Consider the following 20,484-nt stretch of genomic DNA (forward strand, 5'->3'; position numbering starts at 1 on the left):
CAAGCCTTCTCAGTGACAAGAGACGGTGGGGTGCAGAGCTGTTCATTTGGCATCTTTCAGCAACACTAAGGTCACTGATAAAATATTAAGCTGATCTTATATCTGTGGCTTCATGAAGATGATCAGGGATGGAGGGAAGCCAGGGAAGGGGCAGTGTCAGGTGTATGAAGAGGAGCAAAGCCTCCTGGAAGCACACACACGGAAGCTCACAATAGCCACAGTTGCCACAGGGAAGCAGCCAGCTTGTGTTTACTTTCAACTCAAAGTGTTTTCTGTTGTATATCCATGTCATCACCTCTTATTTATCAGGAAGTGACACAAAGTAACAGGCTTCACAATGCCATCAATGTCATTTTGACAGCATTCATGTCACAATACACAATCATGTACTGTAATTATACAAAATCCAAAGAATAAAATGTTACTAGTTACACTCGTTAAAATGAAACTGACAACCAAAAGAATAACAAAACAAAAAGAAATCTCTGTCAGAATCCATAGAGACATTTGACAATATTACAAAAAATATGTAGTCAAATAATTGTCCCAGCATGCTGCAGTTCATTGCCATAACTTCATAAATTCCCAGCTCTTTGGGGGAAAGAAAGTGCGTTTTCACAGCCTATATAGTTCTTAAAGAAATAGCTCTCACATGTATGCAGGTCAACAGAACAAGGAATGCAAAGTCTAGGCACCAAGATTGCTCAGACAGCAACAGAGTTTAAAGAATCCGACTTGACACTCTTCTGAACCAGATGTGGTTTCTTGAGAAAGAACTTGGACAGTAGCATTAGTCCAAAAGGGCCAAGGAAGAAACACCAACTGTTAATAAGGAAGAAAACCGTCAAGAACTAGAACAGTTAAGACAATATTTTTTCTACTCTACTTTGAATTATAGCTTGAATAGGAAAAGATTACACAGTTGATCTGTGGGTAGAACCCCTCTCTTCCCTGACCAACTTCCCCAATCCAGATCCGGTAACGTTGGAGTACAGATAGTGCTGGCTCAATTTCTTTGAAGTAGAATGACCATTTCTTCATGTGTGGCCATGCCTCCTTTTAATAATGAGGTATAATCTGATGCTAACAATGCCTGTTCCTTCCTGGGTTATGGGGCTGATGAATGGTGTAGGCAGAAAATAATTCAACTTTCTGATAAGAATCACACACACACAAAAATTATTGCACTTAAAAACAAACACTTAAAAAACTCAGCCCAACCAGCAAAGGGCCAACTAAACTCTTCGGAAGTGCTGTACTTCCTGCCCTTTGCAGAGCGTCTTGACCTTCCTGGTGTTCTGTTGAATTTGGTCCGTTATTAAATGTCCCGAAGTGAAAGAGTCCAAAAAGACACTGTAGGCTCTTTAAGGCTAAGTCTTCCCGGTGCTTCTGTGAGATAAATTATCTCCTTGGCCACATATTACAAAGCAGGGCCTCTGTTTAGAAAAATGACTATCAGGGCCCCCTAAAACAATCTGGAAGCAAGGGAGGATGGGTGCACATCATGTCCTCTCCTGTGAATGAGACAAAGAAAGACAGTAAGCAGCCTGGTGTCACAGCAACCTTCTCCTGCTCCACCACTGCTCTCACTATGTTCAGTCTCACAACCCATGCAGGTGTGGGTTGATCTGTGCATCTTTCTCTGTGTGCTGCCTCCTTTCTGTGGGTCTGAATGTCTTTCCCTCTCCCAGCAAATTTGTTTCTCTCTGTCTTTATTTTTTATCCTTCCTGCTCCATTTTGCGCTCCGTCTCTCTTGATGGATGTAGAGGTGCAGTGCTAATCCTATCCTGCCCACTGGTCCATATGCTTCCCAGACTTTCATGATTCTCCCATCATGTACCACTGTCATCTCCCTACCCTGTCGTTGGCTCCTCTTCCCCCAATATAGTCAGACACTCTACAGTCTGTTTACTGAACTAAATGGGCAGATTACTGTTACCTCAACCAAGATTACTTACACCTCCAAAATCTGATCTCCTAGTCAAAATTGGAGAACAGGACATTGAATATGTTACAAGTGTCTTCATGAAGCTGTCAAGTAAGGGCTCACATAATGGGTGAGACCAAGGTATTTTCAGACTCTGCTATCCTGAGGCTCTATTGTCACTGTTGTTTTTGGTTTTAGGAGTGTCCAATCCAGCTCATGTCTTTTTGTAACCCCGTATACAGCCCTTGTAATCAATAAAATATTTGCACAAGATATCTAGATAGATTTGGATGGTAGTATCCTGATATTACAGGCACAGATCCAATAACAGAATAATTTAGGGTTCTGAGTAGAGGGAATGGAGGCAAAGTCATCATGATGTGCAGAAGCTCCTGTTTGTTGCCAACACCAACCCCAAGGTGCATTGAAACTCAAAGATCTGCTACAGTACTTGTTTCTCCCTGTGACCACCCATGTGAGGCCAGGAACTGGGAAGAAATACTCATGTGAAGTCAGAGTCAATACAAATGGCTACTGCTGTCTTTTGTCCCATCCTTCACGTCCCCCTCTAATAGTTCTAAGACCAAGCACTCGTGGCGAGCTCTTCTCCACTTACTGCTCCGGATTCTGAACTAGGACTTGCTAACATTCTCGTATATGACATCACTGATGCAGAACTGCTGCTTCTTCTTCATCCACATCAGTTGCACACACTGATGGATAAAAATGTACTGCTCCTGGAACAAAAGACAAAAACAGGTCTCAGAGTAGACATGTGCAAAGATATAATATTTTATACTATGACAGTTTTAATGATCAAGATCTGGTGTTAAAGGAAACCATTTTCATTATTTACAGAGACACAGTTTTATAACTAGAAAATCCAAGAGAATCAACTGTACAAGTATTTTGATTAATAACAGAGCTTAGAACATCATGGCTTTTTTAAAAAAACAGTGGAATTTTTCCCCCTAACTTTATTGCAGTATAATAAAAATTGTATACATTTAAGGTGTACAATGTGATGACTTGATATACATATATATTATGAAATGATTACCACAATCAAGCTAGTTAACACATTCATCACCCCAGATTATATATATGTTTATATATATGTGTGTGTATATACATATATGTATATATATTTGTGTGTATGTGTGTGTGTGTGGTGAGAACACTTAAGATCTACTTTCCTAGCAAATTTCAAGTATACAATATGGTATTATGAACCATGTTCATCATGCTGTACATTAAATCATTATTAATGCTAAAGGAAATGAATATTCAATCAAATCATGGGGCTATTTTGAAAAAAAAAAAAAGGATATCCCCTTATCATACACCAAAGCAAATTCCAGGTAATTTAATAAATTGTCTTTAAAAATATAGAGGAAAATATTGGTTAATTTCTCTCTGATTACTTTAGGAAAGGAATTTCTAAAATTAAGAGCAATAGAATAAATTACAAAGAAAAATCTCGATCTACTATATATATATATATATATATATATATTTTTTTTTTTTTTTTTTTTTTTTTTTTTTTTGAGACGGAGTCTCGCTCTGTCGCCCAGGCTGGAGTGCAGTGGCGCGATCTCGGCTCACTGCAAGCTCCGCCTCCCGGGTTCACGCCATTCTCCTGCCTCAGCCTCTCCGAGTAGCTGGGACTACAGGCGCCCGCCACCGCGCCCGGCTAATTTTTTGTATTTTTAGTAGAGACGGGGTTTCACCGTGGTCTCGATCTCCTGACCTCGTGATCCGCCCGCCTCGGCCTCCCAAAGTGCTGGGATTACAAGCGTGAGCCACCGCGCCCGGTCATATATTTTAAAAAGTTAAAAAGAAGCCGGGCGCGGTGGCTCACGCTTGTAATCCCAGCACTTTGGGAGGCCGAGGCGGGCGGATCACGAGGTCAGGAGATCGAGACCACGGTGAAACCCCGTCTCTACTAAAAATATAAAAAAAATTAGCCGGGCGTGGTGGCGGGCGCCTGTAGTCCCAGCTACTCGGAGAGGCTGAGGCAGGAGAATGGCGTGAACCCGGGAGGCGGAGCTTGCAGTGAGCCGAGATCGCGCCACTGCACTCCAGCCTGGGCGACAGAGTGAGACTCCGTCTCAAAAAAAAAAAAAAAAAAAAAAAAGTTAAAAAGAATAAAACATAGGGTAAACCAGAAACTGAGAAAGAAAAATATTTTCTAGAATTATGACAGAATATTGATACCTTTATTTTTGTGATAAAGTCATTCATAAAAAGAAAAAAACATAGGGTAAACCAGAAACTGAGAAAGAAAAATATTTTCTAGAATTATGACAGAATATTGATACCTTTATTTTTGTGATAAATTCATTCAAATCAGTAAGATATACAAATAGACAAGTAAAGGACATCAACCACTAGGCCAAATATTCCCTGGAAGTTAGAAACGAGGCATTTATTCCTAATGCCTAGCACTTAGCTGTGCTTATTAAATGATTTTTGAAGTAAACTGAGGAAATATTAAAATTTGCCAAAAATAGTCAAGTAATACAAAGTACATTGAAATAATTATTTTCTATCTGTGTAGTGGACAAAGCTAGAAGGAAAAGAATAATATTTAATGATGACAAGTTTGTTGAGGCAGTCCATTTTACCTATTGTTTGTGGAGGTAGAATTAATAAAGTGCTAATAAATGTTGTGGACACAGATAATAGTAAAAAGTGGGAAATAATCCAATTTAATGTTCTATAAAAAGGAGATTCGTTTAAGTATGCAATAGTGTATCTATAATGAAACATTAGTCTGTCCTTAAAATGAGATTTACAGAGTTGTAGGTAATTTTTGATACTATACAGGCTACATAGTAAAATCCTAAATGAGAAACTACAACGTAAATAGAATGTAAAGTAACACACATATATACATACATATAATATGCGCACAATCACATAAAAGTTATACTTGAATGAAAGCAAGATGAAATCACCAAAATATATCTTTCTGCTAAGAAGTAAGGGTAATTTCACAGTGTTCCTCCTTTTTCTTTGTTTCCCAGAGTTTCTCTATAAGTAATACCACTAGAAATAACATTTAAATGAGATCTGGTCAAAATATTCATAGGATTTTAAGAAGCTTCCTGTGTAACAACTTCATACAAAAAACAAAATTAATATTTCAAACATCACTGGGTTGATACCTCAGCCTAACCTGTATTTTTCAACACGGTTTGGAGAAAATATATTCCCTTTTGTGGTGATGGTATTCTATCAGTGGCTGAGCTACCCCTTGTGGTCATCACACATGGACACCTAATCCATTGTTTCTGGTTTTATGTCAACACAGGGAATAGATAAGACCAGAGATTGCCTGGACATTCAATCTGCATCTGCTTAGTGGCTGCATTTTGTATCAAAACATAAAACAACCAAACAGAAAGACCACAAGAAAAGTAAATAAAGACTGTTTATGGAGGGACTTGTCCTTCAAAGTCCCGACATCCAAACCGCAGATCAGGAGGATGGGCTGCTCAAAGCAAAGCCCCAACTGACCTCCAGGTGAGGATATTAGAGGAAAACCAACAAAATATTTGATAAAAATAGAAGAGAGGAGAACATCATTCATAAGTAGCACTTCACAGTTTCAAAGCACTTATCTAGGTTATATTATTTCCCATCATGTCTACTTTACAAAAATTAGTGAAAGTTATCATTCATATTTTACAGAAGAGAAATGGGAGCCTTGAGAGGTGATGTGACTTGTGCAGCAGTAAAGTGGAGATTCAGGCTCCCCCCAGGGTCTGGCATTCTTTCTAAATACGCGTCTACTTGCGTGAAGAAGTCTATAAAGTGTGTCTGGGCAGGTGAGGAAGAGGAAGAGGGCAGGTCACAGTGCAGTCCAGGCAGCATGTTGCACCTGGAGACATGGCTCATCCTATCAGCTACTTCTGCAATTTTTTGGGTGAGGTGGAATGGTGGAGTCAAGGCAATGTAGAGAAGGCTGGAAAATTAGATACCAGTGATGGGAGGAAATATGGTCTATGTGGGTTGATTATATACATAAAAACAGAGCTCAACTGGAGAATCATTTCATTCTCTTGAAAATCATTAGTGTCAAAGGAGTACTCTAGGATGATACATGTGAAAAGAATAAGCTTTTTTTACTTTGTTATTTCCTTGTTAACTTTTGTGACCTGGTGGCAGAATTTGAATGTGAATGGGCTTAAGGAGAATCTTAGGCAGATCAATCTGTATTCAAAATACGGGATGAACCATAGTGAGCAGAGGAACAAGGAAAAAATAAAGGTAAATGAACAAGATGTTCTAGACATAAGTTAAAAAAAAAAGACACAGATAAATAACTGGAACTGGAAAACATCCACCATGAAGTCCTTAGGGAATCAAGGGTCAAGCTAGAAAAGTCGGAAAAAGTAAGTAACCCGGGGGACCTCTGCCCTCTTTGCTGACTTTGAACTCCCCACGAGAGTTCAGGGAAGGGCTACTGCACTTTATTTTTTATTTAATTATTTCATAATTAATTTTAATTAATTATTTTATGGTTTTTTTTTTTTGAGACAGAGTCTCGCTGTGTCACCAGACTGGAGTGCAGTGGCACGATCTTGGCTCACTGCAAGCTCCGCCTTCCAGGTTCAAGTGATTCTCCTGCCTCAGCCTCCCGAGTAGCTGGGACTGTAGTAGGCATGTGCTACCACGCCCAGCTAATTTTTGTATTTTTAGTAGAGACGGGGTTTCACTATGTTGGCCAGGATGGGGATACTGTATTTTAAAAAGGCTGTGTCCGAGGAGATATCAACATAAAATGCTGGCATAAACAAATGAAACAACCAAAATTTAGGGTAAAACATTTAGGGAGAAAACAAAACTATTTCTTGGCTTTGCAGAAAGCGACATGGTGGCTGCTTGATAACCACCCAAAGAAAGATAATGACTCTAAAAATGGGATGGAGGATGTGTCATGTGAAAGAGATTAAGAATCTGTAGTTGGAGAAAAGTCAAAAGCAAACAGGCCATAATTAAAATCTACGAAGTTTTTTGTTGTTTTGAGATGGAGTCTCACTCTGTCGCCCAGGCTGGAGTGCAGTGGCACCATGTCAGCTCATTGCAACCTCTGTCCCCTGGGTTCAAGCAATTCTCCTGCCTCAGCCTCCCGAGTAGCTGGGATTACAGGTGCCCACCACCAGGCCAGGCTAATTTTTTAAATATTTTTAGTAGAAACGGGGTTTCACCATGTTGGCCAGGCTGGTCTCCAACTTCTGACCTCAGGTGATCCGCACGCCTCAGCCTCTCAAAATGCTGGGATTACAGCTGTGAGCCTCTGCACCTGGCCCCAAAATCTATGAAGTTTTAAAAGGTATGAATTAAGTAAATTGAGGAGACAATTCATTAAATACAAAATACTTAAGGTGTGGCTCTTTGAAGCTTGGTGATTCATATACATAACGGGGAGTTTTAATCACATATCAGGGTGCGAATTTATGGAAGTAAAAGCCAAAAATATGGACTGAATAATAAAGCACTGTTTACTCACCAGATAGTGGACTCCTCTGGGAAACCAGACATTTTAAACTTATGATTAAAAAGTGATATCGATGTCCCCACCACACTAAATTACCAGGCAGCATGATTGAAACCAAGTGAGGAAACCAATTGGATTTGCTTCCTAATTATCAATGAGAGGTCTGAATATTAACGACGATAACTCTTTCCCAAGTGGTATGATCCTGCTGTAGTTCAGAAATGAATGTATTGAAACAGCCTTGCCAAAAATTGGTCAGACAAGAATGGGGAGGTAGGAGGAAAGAAAAGTAAAAGGAGTGGGAAAGCAGAAACAGCTGAGACGGCCGCCATTACTCTAGGCTTTTGAAGTGATACTGACATCTAGTGGTGCTGGGTAGGAAAAGCATGAGGAAGACCAAAGCATTTAAAAAATATCCTGATAACAGGTCGGGCCAGGTTGTGTTCTACCCAAGTGTTTCACCCACACACACTCTTTGAGAAAAAGGATTATTGTAAGACTGAAGCTAAGAAGTCGCGAGTATGGCTGGGTGATGAGGCTTATGAACAAGCTGTTGTACTTGGGTTTTTGCGCCCACAGAGGTACACACCCACGGCTGCTCTGAGGCAGGCGGTGCTGTCTGCCGGCGTTGCCTTGGGTTGCCGCTCCAGACTAAGTGCATCCTCAGGCTTTCAGGGAGGGAGGACTCGGGAGAAGAGGAGGAAGACGGAGCACGTAACGCTGTTGGATATTTCAGGGGATGCTTCCATGTTGTTAAAATAATAAATCTTCATCATTGAGATGAAGGGAACTGGCAATGCTGGTAGGTTGGGGACTGGGAATCTTTAAAATCATAAAAGGAACAGAAAGCTCAAATCCAACTTCTAATCATCATCAAAAGTGAATTGGGATAGAGTCACACGGAGGATAAACTAATGACAAATGTATTGAATCAAATCCAACATTTCAAATATAAATCAAATTGCACCAGTTCTACAGTCTCTATTTGGTGGCATTTACCCAGGATGGCTGTTATCTGCAATTGACTCTGAGTCTGTTCAAAGAGGTTTTACTCTTATGAATCTACCCATGCACTCTGAATTATGATGCCAATAAAAGTATAATCACTACAGGTCAAATGGATTTCTGGAGGCTAGTGTCTGTTTCTTTTATGCCTCAAAGCAGTTTGAACATACACAATAAGAAAATGGGAAAGAAAGATACAAAGAAGTTTGAGAGAATTGTTTTGAAGTGTATCATTGAATAATGGTAAGTTTTTCAGTCCAGGGAAAATTTAAAAATACGTATAGATTATGTTCCTACCTCTGTCTGTACCATAGACATCCGGTATGACCTCATTTCTGACACCAGCCCTAAGATGTCGACAAACTCATGATCCCGAATGTGCTGCAAGAGCCTGTCCAGGGCAATGAATGTTCCCGTCCGTCCCACTCCAGCACTGCAAAAGAATGTTCCAATGGCACATTATTCAGATGGCGCTTCTTTTTTTTTCTCTTTTTTTTTTTGAGATGGAGTCTTGCTGTGTTGCCTAGGCTGGAGTGCAATGGCATGATCTTGGCTCACTGCAACCTCTGCCTCTCAGGTTCAAGTGATTCTCCTGCCTCAGCCTCCCGAGTAGCTGGGATTACAGGCATGCGCCACCATTCCTGGCTAATTTTTGTATTTTTAGTAGAGATGGACTTTTGCCATGTTGGCCAGGCTGGTCTTGAACTTCTGACCTCAGGTGATCTTCCCACCTCGGCCTCCCAAAGTGCTGGGATTAGAGGCCTGAGCCACCGCGGCTGGCCCAGATGGTGCTACTTTACTGTTCAAATAAAACTGATGATTTCTAAAAAACTACTAATAGTGCCCTTGTGGAAAAAAGAAGACTAAGCTCCTGACAGTATTTTCCACTTAACTGATTTTAAAGTATGCAGTTGTGGTTGGTGTTCCTTCTAATGTCACATTTCTGACTATCATGGCTACCTTCCTGAGAGAGGTTTGCACTGCATTGGCCACACCCTTTTTTGGGGTCTCTGCTTCTGCAGAAAAATAGGGATTCCATGCTGAGTACTCTCGGGAACTGATTTCTGCATTCAGAGAGCTGATACACATAAACAATACCCTGTCTTTTGAACAGCATCAGAGTTAAGCCCTCAGACCAGCTCAAAAGTCCAGTTGAGATGTCCATATCCTAACTCTAGCTCTAGGACCACAGAGATTTGTGTGTCTTCAACTCCAAGTTCAGTTCACCACCCCAGACCTGCCTTACAGCACGCCTGCACTTTTAGTGGGTCCTGGGCCTGCTTCTATCTCACAGATGCCTTAAAATCAGATGAAAAATTTGGACCCAGTCTCATCCAGTCCCCCAATCCCAGTGCTCAGGGCACAGGTGGAAGTGGACTGACATGCGCTGGCCAACTGCCCATCACAGTCCCTAGTTTTATGTGTTGAAGTCAGCCCTTCTTTTCCTCCAATCTTCAATAAAGAGCCAAATGGCTCTAAGCTTTGAATTACTGTGAAACGATGGGAAAAGAGAAATTTCAGGCCAATATATATGGAAAGTTTGCTAGAAAAATCCCACTCTATAAACCTTGAGTTTAAGTTTGCTTTTTCTACTAGACAACTCTTCCGTCCCAGGATTTCTCAGATAAAATGATCTGCCATTGGGTGAGCACCTGTAAAATCACATCCAGAACTGCACTTACTATCTTCCATGGAAGGAATCTGTGAGTTTGACCCCAGAGTTGAAGAGCTTCATTTTCTGCTCTTGAAAAGAACCATTTTGAGAACAGATAATCTTATCTGCTAAAGCACATCTTTTAACCTGTGAATGCCTACAGTGGATTGACAGCAACAATATCTGCCTTAAACAGAAACTTAGTAGCTTATGAAGCATATTCCTTTCCAGGGAGACACACACTCCACACAAACACGCATGAATGCACACACATTCATCCTCATTCTAGCCATTCTAATTCACAAGGGCCATGGCAGTAGGTCTGCGATTGTAGATTTATTTGCTTAGGTTGGCATGGCTGCCAATGCTTCCCTTCACATCTTCATCCCACTGCCACCTCTCACATGCCATTGGAGCACGTTTAGGTCCCCTATTCTTTTGAGGTTGCGTAAGGATTTTACAGCAATATTGTGTGACAGAGATAGATTTTGATGGAGTTCATATAGTAAGAAGAACAAATTAAATTTAATGATAACTGTTCCTGTTGGGAATTAGTGTGGACCTTGATTTTTTTATATCCTACATCCTTTTTCATTCTACTGTCCGAAAATTTAAGAGAAAATGCCGAAGAGGAACCACAGCAAATATGTTTATCTTCATAAGCTGAATATTTTCATTTTTCTTTGCCTTTTCTAGTTTTTATGCCTATTTATATTATGTCAAGCTGTGATCAGCTTTCTATAATTTGACCTTGTATTTGTTCATGTTGTAACTACTCAGAATCCTTGATGGAGTAGGATAATATCACATATTAAGGGCATGATCCTTGCAGATTGGCATGCCTGGATTTGAATACTAACTCCTCCACGTTCTAGCTGCATGAACTTGTGTGAATCCCTTAACATCTCTACCCTTCTCTATTATTTTCATTAAAGAATTGGAGTAATAACATCTATTTTATAGGGTATAGATACAGGAAAGCCAGAATAAATATTGTATATAGCGAGACATCAATTAATCATAGTTTAAAAAACATCAGAGTTTATTTAATTTTCAACTAAATCTGATAAGGGCTTATGGAATGGTGAGCTATTCCTCTTACAAAACCAACTCCTAACATTTAATAGAAAATGCAGTTGATGAGGTTACCTGCAGTGAATGATCATGGGACCTTTGCTCTTGGTAGCTTGCTGTCGGACCATGTGTACAAACTGCAGGATACTTTCTGCAGCATTTGCTGTGGGCACACCATGATCAGGCCATGCAGTGTAGTTAAAATGCATCACATCCTGCATCTCGTCAGCCTTTAGAGAAAAAAGCCAAAAACAAGCATTAATTTTTCAGTTCACTGTTAGGATGACCCAGGACTCCACTAGTTAATCATGCAAAAAGGTAGAACCATGTTCCACTCCTGATCAGTACACTTTCCTTTCCAGCTTTGAGCACCATATCTGGCATAAAATAGGTATTGAAAAAAAACACGCTAATTGTATAAAGCTTCAAATAGTAGGATAAGTAGGCTAATCTGTACCTGTGGACAAAACTTAAGCAGATTAGGGTTTGCATCCTGGCTCTGTCATTTAGAAGCTGCATCAGTTTTGGCTAATGAATTAAACACTGTAGAAAGTGCTGTTGGTGCCTGGGACACACTTTTCCCAGTTGCTGCTAACAGCACAGCAGTACCCTTCTCTTGATAGTTGCCTTCTACTGCACAGAGCTGCCTCGATAGAAAATACCTAAGAGGTTGCGTTCTTCTGCTGAGAGCAGCTCACAGCTAATGATTGTCTAATTGTGGGGTGCAAAAATCCAGCCTTTTTCAGAGTGAGACAATACCATGGTGCTATTCATGCCCCAGCACTGCCTGTGGGATCCAGCACAGGTGAGACTTCAGCTGAATGCTCTGTAGGGCTTCTTCTCTGTCAATCTGCTTCCCTTGCTTCCTTATGGGCTTTCCCTAAGAATGCACTTTCATAAAATCACTTATATGAGAATCCTTGTCTTGGGCTTTGATACTGGAGGACCTGACTCACTGAGCTTCAGTTTTCTCATATCTAAAAATGGCCTAATGATACTTGTAACAAGAGTTGTTGTGTGAATTAAGTGTAATCATGTGTGTGATATTACTACTTACTAATACCTCATTACTATCACTCACTGTCATCCAGCTCCGTGCAATTGTATGGTTGATTCTGGGAGTCCCTAGTAAGTGAGTATAACTTGTATATTTACCTATTCCTATTAACCCGTACATCAAATATATTGTTGTTCTCTCTGAACTGAGTACATATTAACTAGAATGTGTATCTTTCCAGATCAACTCTTTTGAGTCCCAACTAATTTGTAAGAGTTATATATTCTCCACTTGTTATCAACCGTCAGAAATATCCCAAACCCAGGCTTCATAAAGGTCTGATTCATCCCTCATTCCTCAAACTTGTGAAGAGCCTAGAATTCACTCAGAGGATGGAATATTATATCATAAGTGGGAAGGAAGGAAGCTTGGCCTCGCTGTCAGTTTTGAGCTAAAATTGAAGTTCAGGTATTAAAAGAGAAATGAATTTCAAAGAGTCAGTGGTCTTGGGCAGAAAATAAATGTATAAAGACAATTCATAAATAAAATGTATAAATAAATATGTAAGATTTGTTTAAATATACATAAGTTACCACCTCCCCTACACCCATTGTACCCTTGGCACCTAATATATCTCCAGCAGCGTGCAGTGCCTTCCTACTATGTTCAAGGGCTCTGGCTTAGACACACGGAACATGAAGTCTACAAAGACCCTGGCTACCCTCCCTGCTCTCTTCAGGAAGTATGTTGAGAAACTATCTTGGGCATAATGAATTGTGCAGAATAATTTACTTATTCAACATCATGAGGATTTGAGAATACTCAGCCACCAGATAACTTTAGTTGCCAGGAAAGTTCAGGAACATGCTTGCCCTGTTCAAATGCTGATCATAATTTGTATAACACGTGTACATTGTAGCCAATATATATATTCCAGTACGGTTGAAGTGAAAATGTATTCAGTTAAAAAGTGCAAGGTGATTTAATATCAGGAAATCATTAAATTGTAGTTAGTTTCTCCACAGCTACAAGGCAGGGGTCCTGGAACTGGGGTCAGCCTTGTGAGCTGAATAGCAAGGCACAAAGTCCCTGGCAACAAACACGTTTTTAGTCTCCAGCCCTCACTCAGTTCATGCCAAGTTTCAAGTAGTAGAAAGTGACAAGTTGTGTGTTATGGTCATTTTTCTCTTTTCTTGTTAAAGGAGAAAACTCTTCTGGTTTTATCTTACTTAGCTATTTCTAAATTTCTCTTACCTTGAGTTCCTTATTTATGTAATTTTATCTTTTTATAATTGGAAAGTTTCCACACATCAATATGGAATGGACAAAGAAGGGCATAAACAAAAAATGAAACAAATTGAAAAATATATTAATTAGCACAGCGCAATGTTCTTTGGGCAACTTAGCCATCATTGTAGGAGCTTAACATTTAGATTCATTATGCTTATGGCCAAAAGGGGGCACTCTGGTACCAGATGCTTGTAACAAGTAAATCCCTTACAAGCAAATACTACTGTTCAATGTTTTATTCCTATTTTTCAAGTCCTTCACATGATTGTCATTGAAAGATAGGTCATCACTTAAGACCAAGGACAAGAAGCATAGTACTGACTATGCAATAATCTATGTGACTCTTCTTTGTCAACAGAATAGGCCATGGAACAGAACCTATTTTGTGCTCTGAAATTTTTTCTCCTACGTGCAAACCTAGGGACAGATTTGTACTGTATTTGGTTATCAGTTTGCACTGGCTTTTCAATTGAAATATCTAAGAACAAAAAACAGAGTTCAAATGGCATTCGGATTGACAAATATTTTCTCTGATGGAAAGTCTATTGATGCTTTACAAGTGCCTTATTATTTTTGAAATAACTCATTCATTCACTGATTTATTCGTTCCACAGGGATACAGCACTTGCTTCTAAAACTCACAGTATACTGGGGAAGCAGATACAAAAAGCGAGAATTGTAACTATCTATGGTGTGCTGTGATAAAGCAGCGTACTTGAGACTCTGTCCCAGCGAAGGAATGGGCTAATGGTGTCCAAGCCCAGAGAAGACTCCACAAAGGAGGTGACACTTAAGCTGAAACTCTGCATTTGAGTAAAAACTTGCTTAACAAGGAAGCAATGTGAATTTTAAACGACCGAAACAACACGAAACACAGTCTGTTAGAGTCATACGGGGATTTGCCTAAATTCTCCTGGTCATAAAACACATTGTTAACTGCCAGTTAACAAGTGGCAGTTAACAGTGGCTAAGAAGTGATTTATCTCCTGTCGATATCACTAAGTAGGTAGTATCAAGTTCTAACGTTGTATTGATATGGGCAATCTTTGTTTCCATTGCCTATTTTAAGGGTCAGCAAACATTTTCTGCAAAGAGATAGTAAATATTTTAGTTTTTGCAGATCATATAGTTTTGGTTGCAGCTACTCAAGCTTGATGTAGCACAAAAGCAGTCATAGAAAATTCGTAAACAATGCAGGCTGTGTTCTAATAAAATGTTATATATGGACATTGAAATTTGAATTTCACATAATTTACATATAGCATTTCACATAAAATACTATTTTTCTTGTTTTTTTTTTTTTTTTTTTTTTTTTTTTTGGTGGAGACAAAGTCTTGCTCTTGTTGCCCAGGCTGAAGTGTAGTGGCACAATCTTGGCTCACTGCAACCTCCACCCACTGGGCTCAAGCGATTCCCCCACCTCAGCCTCTTGAGTAGCTGGGACTACAGGTGTGTGCCATTACACCCAGCTAATTTTTTTTTTTTTAGTCAGATGGGATCTCCCTGTGTTGCTCAGGCAATCTTGAAATCCTGGGCTTCAGTGATCTGCTCGCCTCAGCCTCTCAAAGTGCTGGGATTACAGGCATGAACCACCATGCTCAGATGTTTTTTTTCAACCATTAAAAAATGTAAAAACCATTCTTAGCTCATGGGCTTTATCCAACAGGCAGTGGGTAAATTTGGTCCACAGGCTACAGTTTGCTATTGCCTTAACTATCAGAAAGGATTGTTTCTAAGCAGGGAAGAACATCTCAGTGAGAACTTTCCTATTCAATTTTGTCTTCATAGAGAGCATGTTCAAGTGGAGAAGACTATTAGTAGTAAAAACTGTATATTCTATAGGCTGAGGTCAATGGCATGACTTCGATTGATGTTAGCACCTAAGCCTGGCACAGAAATATTTAGCGTTTGCTCAGAGACTTGTCAGCAGAAAGGTGGCAGGCCTTGTGAGAAAAACAGACATTTTTTTTTGGATGTGTTATCAATCAGAAATCAATAGCCCTTCAAGAGAGATAGGGAATTATGATTAATAAGACCTAGAAGTACCTTACAAATAATGAAAACCAAACCAGAACAAAATAAGAAAAAAAAAAACAACAAACAAAATTCAAACTACTAAATCAGGATTTAATTATTTAATTTAAAATGAAAGTGTGCCTTATATACCCTAATTATACTCATATATGATTAATATAAGTAATGAGAACACTTCTGTCCTCAGTGATGCCTGATGAGAAATGATTAATAGTGTCTTCTATGATCCTGAGCTAATTTGAGATGAACTAGTGCAGACTTTTTACTGCGTCTTCTCAGCCTCTCCAGACCGACTGTATCATCCACACCATCACTGACGGAATGGGAAACAATGACACTGCTAGTGGATTTTTCCTCTTGAAGGAAGCAGCATTGCAAAGCTCAAAGTGCTCGTTGGGTTGGTCTCCCAGCACTTGCCCGGCGGTGGTGGTGTAGGTGTCTGTTGGGAATGGGCCCCCTAAATCTGGCCATAAACTGGCCCCAAATCTGGTCATAAACTGGCCCGAAAACTGGCCATAAACAAAATCTTTGCAGCCCTGTGACATGCTCGTGTTGGCCTTGATGCCAAGGTTGTCGGTTTGCTGGAAGGAGGGCAAGGAACACCTGGCCCGCCCAGGGCAGAAAACCGCTTAAGGCGTTTAAACCACAAACAATAGCATGAGCAACCTGTACCTTAAGGACATGTTCATGCTGCAGATAACTGGCCAGACCCATTCCTTTATTTCCCATAAGGAATACTTTTAGTTAATCTATAATCTATAGAAATAATGCTTATCACTGGCTTGCTGTCAATAAATATGTGGGTAAATCTCTGTTTGAGGCTCTCAGCTCTTAAAGCTGTGAGACCCCTGATTTCCCACTCCACACTCGATATTTGTGTGTGTGTGTCTGTAATTCCTCTAGTGCCACTGGGTTAGGGTCTCCCCGACCAAACTGGTCTCGGCAGGTGTCAGCACAGGGACAGTACCTGCTCTCTGCTTCGTGACTTACATAGTTGATCCGGAAGTGTCTACAGGCCCAGTCATCCTGCTCTTCCTCTGAAATCATCTCCACAGTGATGTCTCCGTAGGCTATAGGTTCTTCTGTGAATGGCCAGTAATGGTCACATTTCACCTGGAGCAAGGACAAAACAATTTTAAAAAAAACAGGCTAGGAAAGAAATTAAGTGTGCTCACTTAGGGAAAACAAAGGTATTCACCTCTAAAGAATTAGGACCGTGGTGAAGATGAAACATAAAGCAAATACAACCATTTCTGCTACATAGTGTGAATTCTTATCACATGACTTGGGTCATTCTTATCATATCTAATTAAAACGGAATTGAGGGGTCAGGGGACAAAGCACTCAGAACGCCCCAGCTACTCGGGAGGCTGAGGCAGGCAGATCGCTTGAACCCAGGAGGCAGAGGTTTGCAGTGAGCTGAGATCGCGCCACTGCACCCCAGCCTGGGCAACAGAGTGAGACTCCGTCTCAAAAAACAAAAGCACTCAGAACGCATAACACTGTTCCAGGAATATAATTCTCTGTAAGCCCCGGTTGCTGAAACTGCCTTTAGTAACTTGAAACTAGTGTTATCTAATAGCAACTGAAACAACCAGCTGCGACTCTGAGACTAGTTTTACCCACCACCATCCATTCACCAATCAGAGCTTGCCAGCTCCCGAAGACTTTACTAGTGCTAATGAAGTTTCCTGGAAAACAATGTGCAATATTTCTCCTTTTTAGAAGACTTCCAACCTTCTCTTTTTTCCTTTGGACACTGCAAAGACCACCGGGTCTGTGTGTTTACCCCCAAATTCTAATTCTTGCTGCCAGAATACAATGTTTTAAATTTAGCGATTTGTCTCTATGTTTTATTTGACTTTGAAAACAACAAGCATTTCATCAACGGCAGTGGCTGGGGCAGGTTTTGCTGCTAAGTGGGAGCAGCTTCAGTAAGTACGTACCCTTCTTTTCTCATTACACTGAGTGAGCATAACAATAATCTGAGACTTTTGTTGCAGGACCATCTTCCAGAAGTCATTTCTGGTTTCAGGCAGTGGCCCCTGGGTGGCAATATACTCCTGGGGTGAGTTGTATCCCTGAAAGATAAGTGACAAAATTATCACCTAACCAGACACTGTCAACACCAAATGCTGCTCCACACCTATGGGAAAAAAACTGAAAATTTACTGGTGATAAAATTGGCAAAGGATCACACACCTATGTAATGTTTTCTTCTGTTTTAATCAAAGAGGCTATCAGAGTAACTGACCATAATTAGTCTGTGTGATTGTAAGCATTGTTCTCCAGAAGGCTGTAAAAATCACATCCACACCTTTTTATGACAATAATAACTATCTTTATATTTTAAAAGTGCAGGTGCTAGGGTGGAACCCTTTGAATTTGGTTGCTGAATGTGAAATTTAAGCACAAGAGAGGTGATCTTTAGCCTTTCTACTTTCCCTTTCACTGGTCCTTTATAAAGAAATAGAAACATTACTAATCTATGGACTTTTTCTTTCTATTCTTTATTATGAAACGGAGTAATGCAAACTTTTTAGAATTCAATTGCTGGGTTGGGAATGGCTCTCTTTCGAACTGTTTGACACATGCATGTAGCCCTCCTAGTCTTTCTCTGGCTGGGTTAGCACTGATGCCTGATTTTTTTTTCTACTTACCGGAATATAGTTGGCATTGATGTAGTCTGCACCTTCCTCTTCGTTCATGGAAACTAATCTCACACGGCTGAAGTCATCTGTAGAGAATAAGGAGAAAAAAATATTAAAATTGAGGATGGAAGGAAAAATTATTTTGGCCCTCTCTATCCAATATTAAGTTAAATCAGTCAGTGACAGTGTAGATAGATAACAATTTTTAGCCTGATATTTTAGCCATTGTTCAACTTTGGTTTGTTGTTTAAATAAACAAGTGAATATCTTCCAACCACTATTTTTTTCCACTACCAGCTCTCCTGTCCTTGAAAGAATTGTTTCTAGGATTGTTTAGGTGTTGTTCAGAGTATTTCAGGAACTACAATATCTGTGAGATTGGTTGGACAGCTATAGTATATAGCCTAAGCACACGATTTTCATTTCACCTAGAAATATGCAGAGAGTTCACTACTTTAAGGAGACCTAGAGAAGAGAATGGCTTTCTTTTGTAGGTGGACATTAAATTAAAGAAGTAATTTCTGAACTGTGTACAGATGTGAAGTGTTATTATGATAATATATCTAATTTCATCAAGAAACCATATCAAGAAGAGACTTCTCTTTCTAGAGCTTTTTCAGCCTTTCTCTTCTCACTTTTCCATTCGTGCCTAGCTCCCACAGCGTGTAGCAGAGAGAAAAGTGAAATCTAAACTGGAATGTATTTTAATTGTTTTGTAAGTGCTTTATATTACCTTTTTTTCTTGAATGTTGCTTTTTATTACAAAATGCTAAGCAACTATATAACTTGTCAGAAGTTAGAGAAGGCATTTTAATATACTGCATTGCCTTTCCATTTGCCTCTTTCCATTATCAATGAATTGGCTGAAAATATTTTATGACAGTACAAATGATCCAATCCCTAATTTGACTATGGCTCTTTAATCTCTAAAGGGCCAAATGGTCAGTCTTTTTGTTCAGATGCAATTCATTTAAAAGCACAATAATTAAATCTTCCTTCATATGATAAGATCTAAAGACATCAAAGCAGAGTGAGATCAATGCAATCTCAGACGTGGCCTTGAGATCCGGACCACAAATGAGTGTGGCCAGAGATTGGTGAAATTGATTAATCTGCAACCCTTAAAAGACATGAGTATGATTGGCACAATTGACGATCTTACATGGTAGGATGTTTGTGTAACGGTTTTTACATCGATTCAGTGGAAGATCTGCAGCAAAGTGTGGGATATCCAGTCCAATCAATTTCAACTCCTGTAAAGGACAGAGAATGGATTTGGGATTTCCATACATGGTGTGAATTGGATTATTGTTCACACTGGTTTATTGCTCACAAGCCCTTTGCTATATGACATTGCAGTAGCTCCCTTTAGAGGCGGAGTGTACTCCTCCACCCCACTATTGTCAACTTGCTCTGGCCAACTTCTCTTGCTTTGGGGACAGACTGATAAGCCACGGGAAAAGGCCTCAGATACAAAAGGAATGGTGGAAACAGATTGAGGCTGAGCGTTTGAGCACATGTGGAAGCTGACTAACTGATAGAACTTTAATTGTGTGTTGCCTTCCTGCTGTAAATACTCTAAGTTGATAAGAGAGGTTTAATTGGCTGAACACTGTAAGTGGAAGTTGCCAAAGTTGAATTGCATCAAAGTGGGAACTGCATGTAAACACAGTATGCTTTGCAGCCTTTGTAATTTAGCCTGTCACTAAGTGAAAAATAAAATATTAAGTTTCCAGTTCAGCAGCTTTAAAGTTATTTTATTTCCAACCTTATGGAAATTCCACTGGCTTAAATCTTTATGAAGACAAAGTATGGAGTGATGGACCTGAAACCCACATAAATCATTTCTGAATTTTCTTTTATCAGTTTTGTTTCTAAATATAATTTATCACCCTTTTTTTCTAGGCTATACAGTCATCTATAGAGAGTTGAATGGCGATCCCCAAAAAGATACATCTACATCCTAACCCCCAGAACCTGTGAATGTGATCTAACTTGGAGAAGGGTCTTTGCAGTTGTAATTAAGTTAAAGAACATGAGATGAGATCATCCTGGAGAAGAGGAAAAGGCATGTAAAGATGGAGACAGATCAGAGTCATGCAGCTGCAAGCCAAGGAATTGCTGTGGCCAACAGAAGCTGAAAGAGGCAAAGCAAAATTCTTCCCTAGAGCCTTCAGGGTGAGTGTGGCCCTGCTGACACCTTGATTTTGGAATTCTGGCTCTGCAATTGTGAGAATAAATTTCTCTTGTTTTAAACCACGACAATTGTGGTAATTTGTTATGGCAGCCATAGGAACTAATACGGTCACCCAAACCCAATAGCAGGCTACGTTTTGTTGGCTGTG

The 20,484-nt window shown here is 39.8% G+C and overlaps 1 protein-coding gene across 2 annotated transcripts in view; it reads right to left on the reverse strand.

Annotated features, from left to right (window-relative positions):
• Positions 1-221: 221 nt before the first annotated feature.
• PTPRO (protein tyrosine phosphatase receptor type O) overlaps positions 222-20,484 on the reverse strand; it is a 260,435-nt gene continuing 240,172 nt past the window's right edge. For both annotated transcript variants that reach the window (XM_055280533.2, XM_055280532.2), the window contains 8 exons: positions 19,302-19,392; positions 18,149-18,225; positions 17,435-17,569; positions 16,479-16,601; positions 11,243-11,397; positions 8,737-8,872; positions 2,545-2,665; positions 222-1,514 (listed from right to left, as the gene is read on the reverse strand). In XM_055280533.2, coding sequence (XP_055136508.1) covers positions 2,561-2,665; positions 8,737-8,872; positions 11,243-11,397; positions 16,479-16,601; positions 17,435-17,569; positions 18,149-18,225; positions 19,302-19,392 — 822 coding nt within the window. In that variant the 3' untranslated portion in view covers positions 222-1,514; positions 2,545-2,560. The remainder of the gene's footprint in view (positions 1,515-2,544; positions 2,666-8,736; positions 8,873-11,242; positions 11,398-16,478; positions 16,602-17,434; positions 17,570-18,148; positions 18,226-19,301; positions 19,393-20,484) is intronic.

Source organism: Symphalangus syndactylus, chromosome 5 (assembly GCF_028878055.3).
Source record: "Symphalangus syndactylus isolate Jambi chromosome 5, NHGRI_mSymSyn1-v2.1_pri, whole genome shotgun sequence".
NCBI lineage: Eukaryota > Metazoa > Chordata > Mammalia > Primates > Hylobatidae > Symphalangus > Symphalangus syndactylus.